Source organism: Neodiprion virginianus, chromosome 2 (genome assembly GCF_021901495.1).
Source record: "Neodiprion virginianus isolate iyNeoVirg1 chromosome 2, iyNeoVirg1.1, whole genome shotgun sequence".
NCBI lineage: Eukaryota > Metazoa > Arthropoda > Insecta > Hymenoptera > Diprionidae > Neodiprion > Neodiprion virginianus.
Genome location: NC_060878.1, coordinates 25,030,458 through 25,049,300, shown reverse-complemented (window position 1 = coordinate 25,049,300; position 18,843 = coordinate 25,030,458). Strand labels below are relative to the sequence as shown.

Here is an 18,843-nt window from a genome sequence, read left to right as displayed (position 1 = left end):
ATAAATTTAGACTAGAAATTTTGAAAGTAGGCACGTACTATCTGAAAAGAAATGGCACGGATTCTACGGAATCGCAATACTAAATTCGTAGAATTCATGCCATTTCTATTTTTCTGTGACGAGTGAAAATACGTTGAAGATTTTTTGTTCAGAATTGAGTACAGAATGGAGCTGTTAAGTTCTTTCTCGCGTTTGAGATACGTGGACATCGATATTTGGAGGCATATACGACAAAATCGAAATCGACATTGACACTCCCTTAAAATACTTTGGGAGACAACTCTAAAGTAAAGTTTAAATTGTTCGACGTTAATAACTAACTGTAATTTGATACCTCGGATAGTCAATTTTTGATCTGACGAGTAAGTTGAAACTTGCAAGGATGATTTCACCAAGCTGGTGACGTAATTTCTGAAAACTTTTGAGAAACACGTCGTAACCCGTGAAAAGATAGCGGTTTGGAGGCAAGGGTGTGACGAAATCATCAGAAAAATTGCTGCTTGTTCGAAATCTGACACTGATGCGCGCAATCCAAAGCAGCATTTTTTAAGTCAGGTTCAAACTGGCGATGATAATTCCAGTAAAACTTGGCCGGCAAGGAATTCTAAGAATCAACAAAGCTCAAGATACACCCGGAAATATTCTTTAAGCATCAGTGAGAACTTTTTTATTACAATTTTATCAATTTGACGCAAGAAGTTCCAAATTCAATACCTCCGTATTCGGCACCTGTGAAATTTTAGAAGTTTGACATTCGATATCGCCGTATTGTTCTTAAATTGTTTATTGCAAAATAAGTTCTGAGAACTGGCGCAATATCGTTCGGAAAAGGTAATAAAATCACTCAACGCGAGAACAGAGTCCGTTTTCAATGCCTACCTCGACGAATCGGTGCAGCTTTTGTCAACCGGAAATTCAAACTTCGATGTCAGTGTGTTCTGCTCAGAGTCTTCATACGTAGTTTACACATTCACTTTGCCAATTACCAGAGGCGTAACGAAGTCAGTGGATAAAAAATGAAGTCGAAATATTTCATTCGGATTCGTGATCGTGATGTTTCGCTCTTTTGTTTTCTCAAAATTTGTTTATAGTTCATTAGCTTACCATCAGATGTCAGCATGTCATTTAGCCAATCTAACAACGTGTCAGTGTGCTTCTGATATTTTCCATTTGAAATGCTTATTTTATCTCAATATTGTGACTGTTTTAATAGTTACATCGACTGTATAGTCAAAAATGTAAAATATCTTCTTTGGATTAATCGTAACTTTGTTTTACAATGAACATAATGCATAAAGCGAATATCTTGCTGTTTTAATGGGAAGAAATTTATGAACCCTGAAAGGGGAAGCTCTGGAAAAAAGTGTTTCATTATCGACCCAAGGGGCCCAATTTGCGTCCTTGTCCCGGGGCCCCTAAATGCCTAGTTACGCCTCTGCCAGCTACGGGGCAACAACTCTGGCGTATTATTATACGGCGGTGATATGACGCTAAAGATTCACTTTAGAGCAAGCTCGGGATGTAACCGGCAATTTAAGGACTTCCTCTTGAAACTAGGGTTGAGCCCGAATGCCATCAGCCTGCTGTGTAGTTTGGTCAGGATACGACTCTGCTCATGGATATTACACATGCATGCTCGTGTATGTACACCATCCATACACATCTCGGTTTCAAAATAACCAACGATAAACCCAACGTTGTATATGGGGCATTCCACGTGTAATCACTTCACCAAAACCCTGACACTCCTTAAATGGATTCACATTTTTTTTGATTTTTTTTCTTTTGGATTAAGACGATTATGCGCGATTTCTTGTGAATTTTCGTGCAAAAACGGTAAGCTGATAAAATATCACGAGTTTCAATTGAGTATGGGTTAGAAAACTGCGGATCATAAAAAAGGAAGAATCTGAGAATCGATAAGTTTCAATGCTGGGTGAATTTGAAAACTTTGATTTCTCGAAAACTGTAAATTGTCAACGCTTGAAATTTTAGATAATACGTGTGTGTCAGTGTAAAACATTTATAAATTTCGTAACAGGCCCGGAATTAATTCAGAAACTGTCAAGTCATTTTCTATCGTGATTTTCATAGAAATTGTAATCTCACGCTGTATCGTTCGTCAAGTATTTAATTTCTTACACCGACACGGTAAGTAATATCCACTGAAACAAAGGGAAAATGTGCGATTTCCAAAAAACCCAAGGAACTCAGTTTTTTTTTCGGAAAATTCATCAACTTTCAAAGGTCTCCGTGTCTTTTTGCACAGTTACTGTAACTTCGGAATGAAATTTTCATTAGACTCGAATTTTGAATGCACGATCTATAGTTTTAACGAACATGTCCAAAAATCATAAAAAATTATCCGTCAGCTCGACGACATGTCGAATGCCCCATACATATACAGGGTGTCCCATTTTAATCTTACATCTAAATTATCTCGAAAAATATTGCTCTGATCAAATTTTGTTTGAAACAAAAGTTTTAGAGTTCAAAGGAGGACGTTCAAAAAAAATTTTGTTGAAGGTCTCAAATTTACAATAGCGGCGCTACGATGGCTGACATGGTTTTTTTTAATGGAAACCTAACTTTTTTTTATGACAAAACAATGCATTGCATTGAAACTAACAACTTTTGTAAGAAACATTTTTCGATTCAGATAGTGGTTTTCATGTTGGAACTCCATTTTTGACTATTTAGCGCTGTCCGGAAGGTACCATACAAAACCCAAACAAACCCAAACAAACCCAAACAAACCGAAACAAAAGTGTGCATGCATCTGTGTGTGCGTGTCTGAGGTTGCACGATTGTGGGCAGGTTTGTTTGGGTTTTGTATGGTAGCTTCCGGACAGCGCTAAATAGTCAAAAATGGAGTTCCTACATGAAAACCACAATCTGAATCGAAAAATGTTTCTCACAAAAGTTGTTAGTTTCAATGCAATGCATTGTTTTGTTATAAAAAAAAGTTAGGTTTCCATTAAAAAAAACCATGTCAGCCATCGTAGCGTCGCTATTGTAAATTTGGGACCTTCAACAAAATTTTTTTTGAACGTCCTCCTTTGAACTCTAAAGCTTTTGTTTCAAACAAAATTTAATCAGAGCAATATTTTTCGAGATAATTTAGATGTAAGATTAAAATGGGACACCCTGTATGTACGTCTATCGGTAAGCTACGCCGTCTCGTTATATGACTTGGCATACAGGCGTTATATTTACGGAGGTGTACATTGTACGAGTGGTGCCATCGTACACTTTACCGCAAACCCTTGGACCTTAACGCATTGCGTTACTAAAAGCTCACCTCGAAACAAGACACTGAACAATGTTTGCCTATATTTCAACAGCTCGTGAAAAAATCTCGAAAGCTTTATTTTTTGCCACGTGTCCACTATTGTAACGCGTGTTGGTGGTTGGTACTATCACAGATTACACAAAAGAAATCACGCGACGAGTATTTGTTCTTCTATTCGATTCTACTATTGTTGGGGAAAATTCAGGTTTTCTTGAGACCCTTTTCATTTTTTAGTCAGAACTTTGAAGCAGTGTGAGTATCGTTTCGATGATTACAAAGAGATTCGTAGTTACATTAATTACATAAAATGGATATGATTTTAAGTCTGTTTCAAATTTTCTTCCAGAAGTAAAATCTTAATATGAGGTTAAACAATTTCAAAGAATTTAAGGAAAAAAAAAAACAAAAACGAGTAACTATAATTCTGAATTGTGGAGAAATTGTATTTGACGAAAAGTAGGTATGAAATTTCGAATGCAATTTTTCTTAGCAACCAAAAAAACCGTGTCGATTTTTCAATTTTTATGTATTCTGTAACTGAAACATGTAGATTTGAAACTCATTGTCTGAAATTAATTATTTACCTAACCTGGTGGGTAGTAAAAAAACAGGTTAAAATCAAATTATCATTTAAGGTTTGTAACGGTAAAGTCATATTGTTGTTATATTTGAAAAAGAATTAATTAAAATTGTGAAACTGCGTTATCTGACCAACACGATAAGTACAGAATTTAGTTTTAAAAAAGTGAGCAATAATATGCCACTAAATTCAAAAACCGTGTAATGATTTGGCGTTCGCTTTTAACCGCAGTAAAGAGCTTTCCTTTTTTTTCTTTGATTCAATTGTTTCCTGAGAAACGTCAATAAATATTTTAAAGTACAGAAAAATTACTGATAACGAGTAGAGAAAAATATTAAAATTCAGTCTTGATTAAAATCTGTCAAGTTTTAATGAGTGTGACCGTTCTTTTCAGTAAGTCATTCTATGACATGGGAGAGTGATTTGAACAAAACTTTTTGACAAATTTCGCATTAATTTCACCTACTTTACGCTACAGCACCGTTCGCTCTACTTCCTCATGCATATTCATCACGTGAACTATTTATCGAGGCACGTATTTTCAAAAAAACCTGGCTGTCTCAAATCAAAATTTATGAACAAGTAAAAATGAAAAGTTTGAAAATAGATTTCAGATGAATAGAAAACATTGCCAGGTTTTTCAAACATCTTTTATTGTTAGCCGATTGTGAGTTTAAAACCAAGCGAAGAGACAAACTGTAAATTCCACCGCACTTTGCGAATGTCGGAAATTAATCCGCACCGCTTGTTATTCCGGCGACAACAATTCGCTTGCAAGTGTCTTATTTGTTGTTTCAATGCTAATTACGCCGTGTCCCGTGCTAATTCGTTCTCGTCTTAATTACCCTCTTTGCACCGCAATCATGCGTTTACCGGGTTCTTACTCTGAGATCTTACACAATTAGCCTCGTGCAATTATTATTCACTTTACCGCGGGATCCGGGGTACATAGTACCAAATTCAGACAAAGGATGAAATTTTGCCGGAAAACATTCCATGATGGTGAAACAAATAAGATAGTCAAGGGCTTTGAATTTATGTGCAGCACCTGACAACTTAAACACTTTTATACACGAATACATGAGATATTTTTTATTTTATTTCGTGTCCTTTTAATCAGGCATGGTTTCTAAAGAAATGGCAACTACTGTGACAACATTATTTTCATTCAATATAATAAGAAGAAAAACAATTTTCAAATACAAATATGATAGAAAAAACATGGAAGAATGAACAAATTTTATCTCCGTTCCAAAGCCTTGCTAATAATATTCCACACGAATTAGTTGTTCGAAATAATGAAATGCGTTTGAGAAAATTTTTGTATAATAATCCGCTGCATGCATGTTGTTGAATATTAGCGGCAAAAATAGGAATCTGCCATATCATTCGTGCAATCGAGTGTCGACCGACAAAATCAAAAAGAAAAGTTTCCATTCGTAATACTCACTTCCTGCATTACAAGTTTATTCTTAAATAGTGTATAATCTTGTTATCAATATAAATCATATCTTATCTCCGCAACCGCAACCTGTATGTGCACAAAAACATTACAGTATAATTAAATACTTATTACTCAAATGAAAAGTATTGGTTGTATTTTTTTTTTTTTTTTTTAATCAAGGCTATCATTGGTCAGAAATTACGCGACACTGTTAGTGTATTCGCTATATCGTAAGATGTAAGGAGGAAGGAGAAGATGAGAAAATTTTTCCGTCGATAAGATGAATGTTGAGAATGGCGGGAAACTTTGAAAGTGCCCCCTAAAATTAAGTGCAAATTTGAATCATGCAGATTGAGTTTCATCTCGCAGGGAAAAGCGGCTTCTTCTGATATTCTTTACAGCGCGTTGGATTCTCGGGTACATCACGGTATAATATAAGAATATCGTGAAATTCCCACCGACGATCCCCTTATACATATAGAGGATTGAGGTAAGGTCGTCTGAACTTTCGCAAAGTTTGTAGCTGGCCCCGATTTGTATCCCTTAAAAGTATTAAACCGTCTGAAGCATAGAACGTGTATACAATATAGATATACATTGCGCTGACGTGAGCGGAGAAACTCGCATCGGCTCTTTGGCGGTTGGTACTCGTTCGCAAATCCTGCAGGACCGAACAACAATATATCTTTGGAAAGTTGCAAGTTTCGAGCATCCTGCTGCGATTTCCCAACGCGTATATATACAGTTGGTTTTATTGCACTAGAGAAAAAAAGGAGTTCCTAGCTTTTTATGCTCTTTGAGCGGTTTTTATTTTTTTTTTTTTTAAGAACTTTTTTAATCCTTCTTTCTTCTGGGGAAATTTCTTTTTAGATTAATAACAGGTGAAACTATTTTGTCGGATGAAATCTTGCACGATAATGGTGAGCAAAAAAATATTATAAAAACTCAAAAAATATTTAATTTATGACAGTGGTGTGCCGTTTACAAAAAATTGATACTTATTATTAATGTTGTTACAAGATAGTCGTGCATAAAGCATTTATCGGATTATCGTATTCGTAAGCTTAAAGGATCTGTTCAAAAATACAGAAATACAAAACACGGGAATTATAAAGAGAAGTTTAAATGTGATGCCTCGTTTTGAGTTACTTCGAAGTGCTTAGAATCCCGTCGACATGTTCGATTACATAAAAAATGCATTGGGTCAAATTTTTTTTTTTTTTCTTTTTTGGTTGACAAGGAATATCGAAAGTTCTAAAACTAAGGTCCAATCCGAAAAAGTCAAAAAATTGAATAACGTCGTCAACGTCTCGTTAATGATAACCCCAAGAGACCTAAAGATTGTAGAATTTTCATAATTCAATGTACTTTGCTACATATCCAAATTCCAGACAAACCGTAATATTTCAGTGTACGACTGCGTTGTAATAAACTGACCAAAAAGTACCGATTTTCGGGATATGAGTAACTTTCCTGAATTCCGTTACAAAGTAGCGATGCATTGACGAAATTTGAACCCTTTCCGTTCGATTGGTTATTTAATATAGAAAGAAACAATGTGAGTCTGCTCGGTCGGTAAATGTCGGAGTACTACATGACCTTAAACGACGAAAAAATTGCCTCGATTTCCCGTTTTCTTATCCCGTATAAAGCTCTAGCTTTGTTCCGTTAGTGTATCGTTTCAATCAAAATTCCAGCTTACTGGTGAGCGATGCATAATTTAAGTTCTTTTGTGGCAATTGAGGGAAAAATTTGTGGCGATGGTTTTAACGTGGGTAAAAAATATGCTGCATCGCGAATGAGCATCTACTTCTCTTCAACATCGGCCGACTGTGGAGACCCCGCTGCCAGAGCTTTCTCGCTTTTGCCTTCTGTACGATTACCGAGGCAGACGTTATATCTCACTAATTGCTGAGGATACGGCCGAGGCTTCAAACTTTTCATGGGCATGTAAGTGTGCTCATTTTTCACCAAACTTTGATTCATTAGTACATGCATGAAGTAAAGAAACTAATTTTCACTCAAATTTAGGACTCGTAAAAGGGAACAGCTCCGGAAATTTTTAATTAATATTTTTCTGCAAAATTAACACCGTGATATTAAATTCACAGCTCAACGTCAAATTTCTCTTATCAATTACGTTGAGATTTAATCTTCGTTCAGCGGTATAACGTCCATTATAATTAAACTGATCTTATACATCCGCCGTGATGTGCTTCAAAAGACTCTAATCTGAACGGTAATAAATGAGTAGACGATGTTGCGAATTTTTGATTTCACGTTCACGTGAAGTGTAAGAGCGCATTAATAAAAATTTAACAGTACAACGATAGTTAAACATTATGTGCAAAAAGTAAACACATTAAAGTTTTAAACGTAGAATTTCGTTATTTTCTTTCCAATATATAACTATGTAAACAATTGATAACAGTGTAATGTGAATAAATTTGACCGTATTTGGCTGGAATTTTACCAGCAGCTTGACAATTATAGCATATTTTTTAGTTTATTAATAATCAGCTTGAAGCTCTTATAGGAGGTTTGATCGTTACTCAGTGAATCACTTTTATTCAAGCCTTATTTATACCAGCCAAGTATTTAAGCGACAAGGAAATTAGGAAGATTATAATATCGTGTAGCGAAGCTAAAATGAAAGGAAAATGGGATGAAAGAAATGTATGGCTGCGCAGTGAAAAAGGGAGAGATGAAAAAATAAAAATTTCCCTTTTCGCATTCTGCATTCACGGTGGCTCAAGGTGCGTGAAATTATTACACACGCGACGTTGTACAAAGGCGTGGTATCCCCGAGGGGTGAACAGGGTTACCCAGCAGCGGCATAAGGCTGTAAAACAAATACATCACAGTGTTAATCTTGGAAAAAGAAAGAGTGCCTGTCGTAATTGTGTCCTTGGCCGTGAAATGACGGCTGGAGAGAATTTATGAAAATTAAATGAAACGCGGTTTTTGTCACAATATTCTGATGTACGTTCGCAAATTTTTCAAACTCCACCGGAACGAATCGGTGCACACTTGTGACAACTTAAAATATAGAATTGAATCAAGCCTTTGAACGATGATCGTACTGACACTGTCAATTTATTCAAGATCACAAAGCGCGAGTTTCCTTCCGGTAATGTGAATTTTGCATCAAGAAAATGTGCCATTGAATATGCCTAAAAATGTGATACAACGCAGGACAATCAATTTGTTTAAAAAATTCGAAATTCTTTTATCAAAACTAATTAAGCTTGTTCTCTATATCATGTATCGTTCAGCCAATAGAGTTCCATGGTTGAAACAGGTAATGGAAATTTGTTGTTACAACAATATTTTGCATTGACTAAACATTAAGAGTTATTCAAGCGCACAAAACCGTATTCTTCGAGTGATATCATTTACAATTCTGTCAACTCCAAATTTTGTGGGATTTACTCGATATTAAATTGATAAATCCGGAAAACTTTTATGTTTATTTGTCGTCGGTATTAATTTCGATGAATCGAAACTTGGCATCATCCTTTCTTCATTTTTATTAAACAGGTCCGATGACGAGTTGTTTAACGTTATCCTTATCTGACTTCCTAACCAACTGCCTGATTTTATAACTATATCTGAAGTTACTTCCGTAGCGAGAAAGTTCACCGCCTAGCGGCCGTTTGTAGTACTGATATACCGGGGTTCACGATTAATATATTCTCTGCTTGCTCCGGAGCATGTCGTGTTTCTTTTACACCGTGAACAAATTATTGCAACTGATTCAACCAGTTACGCGAAACAAGCTCCGGTTGGATCAACAAAGTATGGCGTTCGATCGATGTAAATTTTTTGTCGGCCAGATTCGTGTAATGACTATAATTCAAATAGGTACCGAATTGCTTCAGTCAACGAGCATGCGACTCGGAGAAACAATACATAATCTTCAAATGAAATGATATTTAGTTGACTTAATTTCGGAAACACGTTAAAAGGTTCACTCGAATCAATACTTCACTCGATCTTTGCTCGACTAAATCATTTTAACAAAATAAATACATCGAAATTGTTGGAATGTCGTTATCGTATTTGGAACAAATAAGGGATACTACATTAAAGCGAATGGACTCCGACAAAATCTATTGTGTTGATTCCGGAATTCGTTTCCTTCCGTGTTGCTTTTCCACAGGAGTCTTGGCAAAAATCTAAATGTATTAAATGCGTTTGTTTTTCCAGAGACGACAAGAGCGTTAAACAGAGACGTCGTTTTTCGAAAGCTGTTGATTAGGGATATTCAACGAATTAAAAACGACATGTATCGGCAAAAAAAGCTCGTTTATCAAATTCTGGGTAAATTCATTGTGAATTGTAAGAATAATATATTCTTTCAAAGTTGACTTTGCAGCTATCTTATAATAATGAAAGTCACTGAAAATCAAAGTATTCATCAACAATAACGCATCTGTATAAAGACTCTTGATTTTACAATCGTGGCTAAAAGAATACAAAAAAGCACAAAACGACACATTTTTTGTCAAAATATGCAACCAACTACTAAAATAATCAAATACTCGCAATCGGTAACGATTTATGTACTTACCCACTGTTACTGGAATAATTTTTTCCACATATTCCTCAATTCAAAAAATAACCAACGTACTGTTTGCAGGATCGATAAAGTGACAGGGGTGGCAGGCACCCCATCGCATCGTCGGTTATCTGAATTATTGACTGATGGAGCATTGAGTGTGATATCAAAACTCTTACCATTATTCATTCAGATTAATGGCAGAGTTTGCATACTCTGGAGCCTTGTATTATAACTATCAAGCCAGAGCTTTTACATCTTTCTTCATGAATTTTGAGTAACAAGAAAATTCCTGAATGCTATGAAAGTTCCGTCAGCCCCAAATCTTACCAAGGAAGGGATAATGGCTGAGATGAAATCGCTTTCAATAAATATCAAAAATCGATTACGATCTAATTACGAATTTTGACAAATTTTAAAACGTTGCCTGGTACTGAAAATCTAACTCAAAGTTTCGGTTACAAGTCCTATGTTGTATTTTATTTCAAAAGACAAAAAACAAGGCAGGTTTATCGTGGGAAAAATGTAGAAGCATTCTGAATCTAAAATTTAAGTGTCGTGGGTGTGGTTATTTTACCATAGAACACTACTGGACGCAGTGAAAAACTTGAAAATAAACATGTTTCAAGTATGAATAATCAAATAATCATAGAATTACTTCTCTTGAACTCTGAAGTCGACTGTGAATCCAGATTTTAAAACTAAGCTTTAATTTGATTAATCGCGGTTGAGCTTTTGATGCGCAAAAAAATGTTGCTGTTCCGATGTAACGCGTTAAAATAAACTGCGCTGCTATCATCAGAATCTTCAACTCGGAAAGGTGGATAAAAAGTTTCCACCTGCACTTTTTTTTATAGAAAAATAGTCGAGTTTGAGGATCCTGCAGAATCCGTGGCAGAGTTGTGAAAAAGAAAGTAGAAGAAAAAACAAATGGGAAAAAAAAAAACATCGATCAACAAGGCACTTAATAGAATAAACTTTTCCCACACTCGTATGCCTTCTTTCCCCGCGTCACTCGCCATGCCTTTGAAAAGCTTTGGAAATACTCGTAAACAAACTGTGCGCAGAGCTTTTGTCAGGCTTGAAAATCGATTCAGACGAAAGAACGATCAACCTACGCCATTTTTGGTACGAAATAAGCTTGAGCTTGCAACAATGGTTATTGTGCACAGGATGGTTATTGTGCACGGAGTAGAAAGCTTTCGCGACAATACGCCGAGCGAAAATGTTCTTACGTATAAATTTCTTCCTAAGAATTTCAAGTATTTTCACTCACGGAAGTTTATTTGACGTTTAAAAGGTTGTGGAAAGTGGGTACAACGGAAAAATTTTACTCATTTCCTTCGCATAATGCGCATTTCCCAAAAAAATGTTAACGATGCTTCGCAACACAGTTCTTGAATGTTGGTCAAAATTTTTTTAGCTTAGTTTTTAATTTTTCATCTCTTGATATTCTAAGGATATTTCAAATATTTCAGACCGAATTTTCAGCTGCTTTCTTCTTTTCTTAACAACCTTGACGACCGTGAACATTTTCGTTTCAGAGAAACTCTTTTCTAGACAATTGGAAAACATTGGTAATAAATAAAATACTGATTTGAATTCTCGTCTTGCTGAAAATTTGGCATTTCATCTTGGGTGGTTATTTACACAAGCTTTGTCGATTATGAAATTTATTGACATTTATTTCACCCGATGAGGAAACAAATTCGATAATCAAGAAGGGAATTCCAAATTTTTGAAATAATCACTCCAATTTCTCTTTCTTTGAATATGTAATCAAGGAGTTTGAGTACGCGTACTTTTTTTTTACTATTTCGAAAATTTCGAATCGATTATCGACACGAAGTCATCCTTCAAACCGACATTTAACGTTCCTAGAGTTCCGTACCTCGAAACGAAAAAACGGAACCCTTACATGACCACTTTGTTATCCGTCTGTCCGTCTACCAAGACCCCTTTTTCTCAGGAACGGATACAGGTATCGAATTTAAATTAATACCAAATGCTAAGGTTTACGGCCCCTTGGAGGTGTGAAAAATTCAAGCTTCCAAGTCATCGCAATCAAAAGATACGGCCATTTATGTCACATATTTTGATACTCGCAGATTCACTCGTCAAAACCTACAGGATACTTTCCGTTGGCCTAGAATCGTGAAATTTCCAGAGAAGCAAGTGAAGGAAAAAGTCCAAAAATAGTTCATTTGTACTTATATCACATAGAAAAAAATATTTAAGTTTGTCCGCAATCCTCAGGGCGCGAGTCCTCCTCGCACTTGTCCAGTTTTTTTCTTCAGTTCCTCACTTTAGTTTACCAAAACTCGTTCTGAAGCGTGTCTTGGGTATAGCCGTCGTTACCCGCAGGTTTGCCCTCGTATCAACTTAAGTGCCGATTTGAATACTGACGAGCACCAAGCGTAAGGTTCAACCGACATTCTGCGTGTTAGCTAACCCACCTTAACTCATCCACTTCAAAATTATGATTGAGCTCATGATCCGACGTCCAGGCACATTGTAACAATTCAAATAAGTCCGCCTCAAGTCAAAACCAGCGTTCAGTTAGAATTGACTCTGAGTGTCTTCTGTCACGTGGTTTCCGCCTTCACCAGACCTCCCAGAGACAGGCGCTCCCCCTCTCTCTCTCTCTCTCTCTCTCTCTGCTAAAATCTCTTTGAAACACGACGTATTGAATCGTCTTCCAATAGAATGTCTTGCTAAAGTGCAATGTGAATAAGAACCATAAAAATTTTTCTAATACAAAGTTTATGTATGAAGGATCTACATGCTCATTAAATAAAAGATGGAGTAATATCTTGAGATTTTATGGTGTTTCTTCGGAAACGTAACACCTTTAGGTAAAAACATCTTAAACGAACCTGTCGTCACTGGAGATCGTCGACAGAGGAGCATCACAAAATTAAGTCAGTTGAGTTCCCATCATCGGATCAAATTTCAAGGTGAAATATAAATTGAGGGGAGAATTTTTTCAAATAACCGCCATGTAGCAGAGAGAATTTAAATCAAAGGAAGACAATTTACACAGACAAATTGAACTAACTAATGATAATTTATATATACAATTAAAACTAAGAAGAACGATTTATTTATATAATTATAACTGAAAGAAAGTGATTTGTGTTATACATTTTTAACATTACATGCATTTTTTTGCGAACAGATAATGGATATTTTAACGTGAATGAATGATTGAATGAACGGACATTAATAAAATATTAATTTGTTTAGCCTTAGCTTTCAATTTCATTCAGGGAAAATCACATCAATTTACTTTCTACGTTTATTCATTAAAGATAGTTTATTTCTTTTTTAAAACATTGTATATCATTCTTTTTGCAATTTGGAATATTTATAATACTAGATGTGAGTCCAGGTGTGAAGCGAAAAGTTTTCCAAGATAACCGGACTAGACTTTTCGTCATTATTACAACATCCAAAAATTCATTTTCTTTAATTAAAGGACAGTACTATTTTGAAATACAACAAGAAGTGAAACTGTTCTATAAAAAATAATATATTCATTGCTTATGATACATACAGTGCAGTAAGAAAAAAATTCAATCAACGTAAAAAAAACTGTCTAATTTGTCGGCATCAAAGCTTGTTTCAGAGATTCAATATCACAACTCGTAACGAAGTATTGAAGTAAAATAACGAGGATAAATTTTTTTGCAAAGACCCGCTAACACAATATGGCAGAAATGATATCTCGTTATTTTTCATCCTCATCAAGCCACTCGCAAATAATACTCTAAACAAAAAAGGTACCGTGAAAAATGTATATTTTCGATACTTCGCTTCTGGGGGATAAATACACCAACTTGTTTTTTTCAAGACTCGAATAGAATATTCCAGCGTTTGTAAATTACAACAAGATCCAAGATAACAAGGTGAATTAGTACCTACAGTTCAGCAATCGACGTAAAAAAGACGGATCGGATCTGAGAACTCTAGAAACCGGAGATTGTCAAGATTTTACAAATTCAGCGAACAATTTCCTGTGCGACAAATATCCTTTTCAGGATTAGAAAATTGTCACCGTGTATCATAAGTGATAAGATTTAATTTCGCAGGAACTTGTCGAGCCCTCAAGCTCCTTTTCCACAAATTTATGCAGTAAACGTACTTTAAACTGCCGGATGATGATTCGAATTTTGGAGACTTGAGAGGAATTTTCTCTCTACAAAGAATCAACAATACATCCAAAGACTCGATGTGTGTGAATCTTGCGTTGCGTTTACCTTGAAACAGCTGTTTTAAACGCTGAAAGCTTAGTCTTAGTCTAAAAAAGCCGAGTCTTAAGTCGAGCAAATGTATGATTTAAATTTTACCGCAGTATAATGCACTGCAATTTGAAGTTTTGTGTAAACAAAATAACGTCACGGGGATTAAACCGCCGGAGGTTAGCTTTATTTGCGAAATATATTTAAAGCGCGAAGAGCTTATTTATTTTAGCAGAGATATATCGCATTCGTACCTGTCACGGCAACAAGAACGATATCTATAACTAAACTTGAACCATTTCTCTTAATAAAATATGATTCAACGGCGTGCTCGACGAACCCCGCGCATTTCACGTCAACTGCAACGCTCGCGAACTTTCCGCACTGTATAGAAATACGTGTTTAGTTTTTTCACTTTTGTGTATGGAGAATTAGTGGAGAGGCGGCAAAAGGACAATAGACGCGTTCTGCGCTCTCATGGATGTATAGAAAATGGTGATTATGTGTAATAATTGCACGTAACGTCTGATGTAAAACGTGTGTGAAGTGAAGTCAAACATGAAAGAAGCAGAGTCAAGGGCATGAGGCAAGCTTCCGCTTTAAAAAAATGGACATCAGCAAATTATCTTCAGAAAAATAACACGTTGATCGTAAGATTTTAAGACAATCGTCAGTTTCAAGTCAATCGTTGAAATTTTTAGCTGTTCCATATGAAATTTCATCACATCACATTTATATATATTCTGTAAAGGACCCCGCAGAATCCGTATGGGAATTGGTCTCGGTAGAATTGGTTGAAATTTTAGTACATTTTAGTGCATACAATTTCGAATTTTAACTGAATTCTGTGTTGAACCTAAAGTCACAATTTAATGGTTCCGAAAGGCTTTCGAATTAGAAAAAATCTCAACACAAGTCGTAGAAATGTAAAATATGTACAATATTTTTAATCGTGTAATTAATCGCCTTTAATGTTTCATACGACACCGTAGCAATCTACATGGAAATGATAGAACCATAACGTTAGTGACGTCTGATAAAATCACGATCGTTCGTGCATTTAAAATTTTATTTGAAAGTTTGGTAGCATCTGTTTGGGAAAGTTAGATTCTTCGACACTCAGGCGAACGAATAACTTTAACCGGTACGAAAATTGAAATACTTGGTTCAAGATTGATAGTCAGTTCGTCTCTGTCGATGACTCTCATGAATTGTGGATTATAGGTGGACTGAAAAAAGATACAAAAAAACGTGATCCTCCACGCCCGTAACCATTTCTTTTACCCGTTCATAAAACAAACCGTTCCGAAAAACTTGATCGTGTGACTAAGTCTGTATTCTCTTCATTTGTTACAGTTGCCTCGTACTTTTTCTCCTTGAATTCTTGGATCACACTTCCACGTTACCGGCCCACATCCTTTGTATCCACAGTTGATTCGGGCTTAGCGTGCAGCTGACAGAGGTCTTATGATTTCATTGTTTATTCCCTCCGGGGTTGGTTAATAAATTAAAACGTCAAGTTACCCCCGGTTGAATTGCTCCCCTTGTTTGACGTGTGTAAGACGTCGAGCAAGTTATAGTTACCTTCGCTCCGGATGAAACATGTTACACAGAAATTCTCGACGAACGGTACACGAGATTGCATTTCGTTTATTTCGACACATAATACGCAGGGCTCAAATTGTGCACATCAATTTCTCACAATTCTTTCCTCGACCAGGCGTTGGTCGTGTGAAAAAGAATTACAAGCCTTTTAGGGTCCCTGCAACGAAGTACATTACCTACTTATTTTCTCCACCATGATCGACATTCATTTTTCTTTTGCACTTTCGTACTAACAACGCGTGAAAATTGAAGTTTAATCCAAAAAACGACGTTCGTTGTGCTCGATGTCACAGCTTGAGAACAACTTGATCAATCTTGATCGATTGACGTTGGATGCGTTGGATTTTGTTTCCTGAGAAAATCTGTATTTTTTTATCACACATTTGAATTTTTTACACCTATGTTTTTATAAGTTCTGACAACGAATTCATAATTATTACTCGTCATCTCCTGGGGAAAAAATATGGAAGAACTTATTAAACCATTTCTGAATATAAATTTACCATGCATTTGATTACAACCACCAAACGAAGGAACTTACTGAAACTGAAAACTTGAAATTCTGTACCGAAATTGACCAGTGAATCAGGTTGATTTGGGGTGAATAGTTGATTTAGGATTTTATAGGTGGTAAAAAATAAATTGGGTCCAACTTTTCAGCGGTATCATCTGTAATGGGGGAGATACGGCGGGACTTGGGCAATAGGGTGCAGACCGAAGGTTAATTTGTCCCCAGACCGAATTGCGCCGTTACCGAAACCTTTCGGTCCGCGAATATTTGTTACAGTTTTGTTGCAGGCTGGCATCAAGAGTATATTTCACGACGTGTCCTAGGCAAGATTCCGACAGGGGTCGGAGAACCGCTCTCATACTCCAAGAGTCTCGATCCTGAAGATCGACTATACCGCTGGACTAAACCGTCTGAGAGGCGGCGTTATTGACGCTTGCGTGTTTTTTTTTCTCCTGAATATCCTTGGCGGTACAAAGTGAAGGCAAAATGAAAGTTAAGAGCACGAAACAAAAACAGAGATTCACCACGACGTACGAAATATCTTCTAGACGAATTGATAATGTTCTAGAAGCTTTGTCTTGTTTGTAAAAATAATGTGTTTGAATTATTTTATCCGAAATATGGGTGGGGGTGAGAAATCAGAAAAACCGAAAATCAGAATGGCCAGAATTCCGAATTTAATAAACTTGAATAACAAATATGAGAGAACAGATATTATCAGAAATTTTAAGTCCCGGATGGTGACCAATAAAAAACTGCAGCTTACCTGAAATGTATTTAGTAGAGGGCTTTATTATCCGAACCGACTTACTTCAGAAAACGTTATTCCAAAAATTCAGAGATATAGAATTTAATAATGTATAGAGTCAATATTCCAGATAATGAATTTGGAGAAAGTTTCATATTCTCAAATGTCCAATTATTATGAAATTAAAACTTAGAACATGATCATCTAGAAACTGCGGCAAACAGATATCCAGAATGTAGAAGGGTCATTATTCAGAATCCTACAATTCAGGAATATCGGTATTCCGAAAGTAACCGTAACGATGGCTTATCACCAGAATTTCACATTCCGAGTCTATCCAACTAATCTATTCTGAGTTGTAAAATGTTTTTGATACAGAATCAAACAAATTCTTTACTCGATACTTAATAAAGAAGAAAGAAGGCAATGCAAATGGACAACTTTGAGTTGTTAAAGCTGTTGGGTTAGGCCTTCAGAGTGTGGCCAACGACGCGCCTGACTCTTCTCACACATTGCGATTCTTCGTGCTGACGATTCTCATATACTGCAATTCCATATTCCGAGCCTTCTATGAGATTACTATTCGGAGTTCTAACCATTCTGATTCTCGATCCTTCGCATTTGTGAATTCGATAGATGAAAGTTCTACTTTATGATCCATCCGAAGGTTACTTATTTGTGTTTGTGAGCAACCGCATTTGCCTCATTCCGCTAATGGCCTTTCGGAATTTTCACCAGTTGTGTATTCTAAATTCTATAACTTCGAATTTCGATACTTTTACATTCCATTTCCATTATTTTTCTCTTAATGAAGATTCACCACTGTGTTCTTTCGTGATCGTGAGTTTTCGATACATTTATGTTCGGAATTCTGACCATTCTCATATTCGATTTTTCTGATTTTTCACCCGCGCCCCCGAAATATGATCACTTGCCTTGGAAGTAGGATTCGTTCCTCGGTTTCCTGGTGGTGGTCCTTTCGTGGAGATGAACCGAGTGATTATCGAACTGATGATGTTGGTTCGCTATGACGATGGAGAGGGTGGCCACTAGGAGAAGAAACCACGGCTCCCACGTCCCGGGTCCCAGCATCGTCCCTTGGCTGTCGCATCCCCCGAAATTTTCTATCGGCTTCGGTATGACCGTTAATCACAGATCGAGCCGGCCTTACGGGATTGCACGAGGATTCGATAAATTTAATCCTTCCGCTTCACAAACTGGAAATGAAAAAAGTTAGATGGGTTTCGTTAATTTGAAAAAATCTTGATTCGTAATGAAATACTGGCCTTTTTCATCTAATGTTTTTTTTTTCTTTTGGGAGTAATTCGTTCTTTATCGTGATGGTCAAGACGTACACATGTGGGAAAAATGATTCGAAAACAAGAGAAAATGAGTAAATGTTTAGCAATAATTGAAGTGAATAAGGTGGGAAGGACTCATCATTAGCACTGAAAATGAGGACAGTTGTGGATTTTGAAAAAGAAGAACTAATAAGAAAAGCATTCGTTGGTGTGACACGAATGAAATCAAGGTAAATGATTCATGTCACTCTGTCCGGTAATTTGAAGAATCATCGATTAAAAAAAAACCAAAAAACTTGTCGGTTGTCTAAAAAAATAACCGTTTTTTTCTACATTATATTTATTTTGCGTAATTCACTTTTTCTACAAGCACTTTTCTTGCGAGACTGATGAAATAAAAGGAAAATAAAGCTACTGAATCGACTGCGTTTCTTTTTATCTTTTCATTGCTTTTCTATGGTGATATATGCAAAGGTGAATATTGGATTCGGTAAAAAATGATTTTTTTTTTCAATTTCTGTAAATTTGCGTTTTTGGGCTTCTGAATCTGAAACTCACAC

The 18,843-nt window shown here is 36.1% G+C and overlaps 1 protein-coding gene across 1 annotated transcript in view; it reads right to left on the bottom strand.

The window, feature by feature from the left end:
• The window catches only part of LOC124297586 (zwei Ig domain protein zig-8-like), a 183,142-nt gene that overhangs the window by 58,072 nt on the left and 106,227 nt on the right, over positions 1-18,843 (bottom strand). Inside the window, exon 2 of the mRNA XM_046748772.1 lies at positions 17,918-18,199. Within this exon, the coding sequence (XP_046604728.1) occupies positions 17,918-18,074 (157 nt within the window). The 5' untranslated portion in view covers positions 18,075-18,199. The remainder of the gene's footprint in view (positions 1-17,917; positions 18,200-18,843) is intronic.